The sequence below is a fragment of the Antrostomus carolinensis genome, unplaced genomic scaffold, assembly GCF_000700745.2.
Source record: "Antrostomus carolinensis isolate BGI_N321 unplaced genomic scaffold, ASM70074v2 scaffold11714, whole genome shotgun sequence".
Classification (NCBI taxonomy): domain Eukaryota; kingdom Metazoa; phylum Chordata; class Aves; order Caprimulgiformes; family Caprimulgidae; genus Antrostomus; species Antrostomus carolinensis.
Window position 1 is genome coordinate 1 of NW_010308715.1, and position 3,017 is coordinate 3,017.

Below are 3,017 nucleotides of genomic sequence, written 5' to 3' on the forward strand. Positions count from 1 at the left end.
GGCTCTTGGTGCGGGCTCCGTTCTAACAGCTGTCCCCTTGCCTCTCCCTCACAGCCCGGCCGGGTGGTGACACTGCTGGAGGACTGCGGGGTGAGTACCGGGGCCGGCCGGGGTGGTGGTGCCCACATCAGCAGCTGAGTGTTCCCCTGCCCTCCTGACACTGTGTGTGTGTGTGTGTGAGGGGATGTCACCCTCCTCTGCCCTCCTGACACTGTGTGTGTGTGTGAGGGGATGTCACCCTCCTCTGCCCCCCTGACACTGTGTGTGTGTGTGTGCAGGGGTATCACCCTCCTCTGCCCTCCTGACACTGTGTGTGTGTGTGAGGGGATGTCACCCTCCTCTGCCCCCCTGACACTGTGTGTGTGTGTGTGAGGGGTATCACCCTCTTCTGCCCTCCCAGCACTCTGTGCAGGGGCTATTACCCTCCTCTGCCCTGTCATCGCTTGTGCAGAGACCCCCCCCAAAGCAAGGCAGGCTTGTTTTGAAATGTTAGTGGACCTGCCCACTGCAGCATCCCATAACCACCTTGCTCTTTTGCTTTTAGGCGTGCACGTGGGGTGTAGCCTATGAAGTCCGTGGGGAACAAATTGCTGCATCGCTCCAGTATCTCAATATGCGAGAAGCTGTCCTGGGAGGCTACGATACCAAGTTGGTGAAGTTCCACCCTCAAGAGAAAGATGCAGAGGAACCTATCCTGGCTCTTGTTTACATTGCAACACCCCAAAACCCTTCTTACCTTGGCCCAGCATCTGAAGAAGACATTGCAGCTCAAATCATTGTCTCAAGTGGTTGTGCTGGTCACAACATTGAGTACTTGTTGAGACTGGCAGACTTTATGCGCTACTTCTGTCCTCAAGCAGAGGATAAACATCTCTTCTCCATCGAAGAGGCTCTGATTTCCATCCTTCCATGCCTATACTGCACAGAGGAGTCCCTAGAAGAAACTGCAAAGTGTCCCTCAGAAATCTAAGGATTGAAATAGAAACATTTTTTGCAGGGTCCCAGAGAAGGGACATGAGGGAGAAAGCAATGGGGACAATATTAACTCTCATAAAATATACTGGACTGAGTGAATAAAGGGACAGTTAGCAAGTAGTAGGGGAGGGAGGAAGTGGAGTGAAACCTGCTTGCTGTAGGACTCGCAATTAGTACCTGTTACACTCCTTGCCTGTAGCACCACAATAGCCATCACTGCTTTCCAGGTGGAGAGCAGGGATCTTTGCTGGAACTTTGCTCTCCAAGACTTCCTTCCAGGGGTCAAACCTGAAGTGCTCATTTTAGAGAAGAGCCTCATCTGTTCTGTGCACTCTTTTTCTTTTTTTTCTCTGTCTTTAAAGACTAGTTGAGCGGGACTTGACTGGGTTTAAGCAGTATATATGTAATTCTACCTCAGATTGGCAAAAAGCCGTTTGTGTGGTGGTGGAGACTTGGGCAGGTTCTGCCAAATAAGACTTTTTATTTTTTTTTCTCCTCCCCTGCCATGTCCCACCTCCAGTGTAGTGACCTGACACTAAATTTCAGGACTTCTGTGCAATATTAAGTGAACCAGCCTCTGCAGGCTCTTGTGGATCCTACTTCCTTGTGTTGTGGAGGATCACAGTAATGCACTTATTTTCTAAAATGTCGTGTTGTATTTATTGTGTGTTGTATTTCCCCCTAGGAGGGAGGGGTACCTAAACTGCTTGCATGCCACAGTGGTATGTAGCCACCACTGTAGCCCACATTCAACCTTGCATTTGTGCCTTCTGGTTTTAAATCAGTTTTCTGAGGAGCTAAGCCTGCTTTAATGACAGAAGCTTTTCTCCAAGCTTCCCTGACCTTGTGCTGCTCCAGACTTAACTGACTCCGTAAGAAAGGTCCCTGCCTTTGTGGGAAGCCTGTGCTGCCTGCAGGAAAGCTCTCTGGATGCAGCAGCATTTTAACTAGCCCTGTCCTGGATACACCTCTTGTGCTTCAGGATAAGGTGGGGTTCTGTAGAAGCATTTGAGAGTTCTACTTCCATGCCTGGGTGTCTGTCTGGTGCATCTTGATTTGACTGCAGAGGACCATGACTGAGCATATTTGCAAGCCTTTGAGCTACTGAAAAGCCTGCCTTGATCGTGTTAAGCAGAGGCGCTGCTGCAAGCTCAGGTTCTTCAGCTTCACCTCTTGACAACAGCATGAAAAACCTCATAGTATTTTGGCAAGAACACTGCTGCAACTGCAGCAAAATAGCTCTTGAGAGCTGGCACCTGGGACACTTGACTCCTCCCAAATATCATGTGGGTTTTTATTCTAAAAAAGAATAGGGACTGTTTGTATTACTGTGGCTTGTCTGTATACAGAGTGGTACTGTGCTGTGCCCAGTAATAAAACAAACTGACAAAGTTAGTCTCTGTACTTTGGTGTTGGTCATTTTCATTATTGACTTAAAGTTCAAATTGATCCTTCTTTTTTTAATGTGGAAATTTTTGTTTGTTTGTTTTCTTAAAAACAAACCAAAACCTCAGCTGGTAATGCTGCTGTAGTTCCTCTGGGGTTTTTATTTGTTTGCTTTCTTGTTTGGTTTTGGGTTTTTTTTTTTTAATACCCCACTGCTTGATCTACTGGAAGACACTAATTGACCCTTCCCCTTTGAGAAAAGGGGGTTCAGTGACTTTCTCTGCCCAGCTTCCAGCTCTGGTGGAATCTGGAGTGCTAGTGCTGACAGCAGATCCCAGCCAGCCCTCCTGACTGTACAGGGCAGGCACAGAAATATAATTCTCCCTTGGCGAGGCGAAGGATTTTTGTTCCAAGTGTAACTTGGCATTGCTGTTTCCAAGAAGTAACAGTGGAAGGACAAACTGCTACAGTAAGGGAGACAGTTATTTCTCCTCTGCCTTGTGCAGAGTGTGCTGTGTGCAGGGGTAACGTGCAGCTGCCCTTCTCATTCCTCTAGTTACCAGCTGCCTCAGCACTAGCACATCACTGTACTTACCAGAATTACCTGCCTCAAGACTTGAGTGATGGAATGAAAACTAATTGAAACAACTGACTTT

General features: G+C 47.9%; 1 protein-coding gene across 1 annotated transcript; it reads left to right on the forward strand.

Annotated features, from left to right (window-relative positions):
* Positions 1–54: 54 nt before the first annotated feature.
* On the forward strand, positions 55–970 carry CHAC1 (ChaC glutathione specific gamma-glutamylcyclotransferase 1; the record flags this gene model as incomplete). Its single annotated transcript, XM_010165864.1, has 2 exons — positions 55–90; positions 545–970. Coding segments are annotated over 2 exons (462 nt in total), but the record flags the coding sequence as incomplete, so codon positions are not given.
* Between the last annotated feature and the right edge of the window lie 2,047 nt (positions 971–3,017).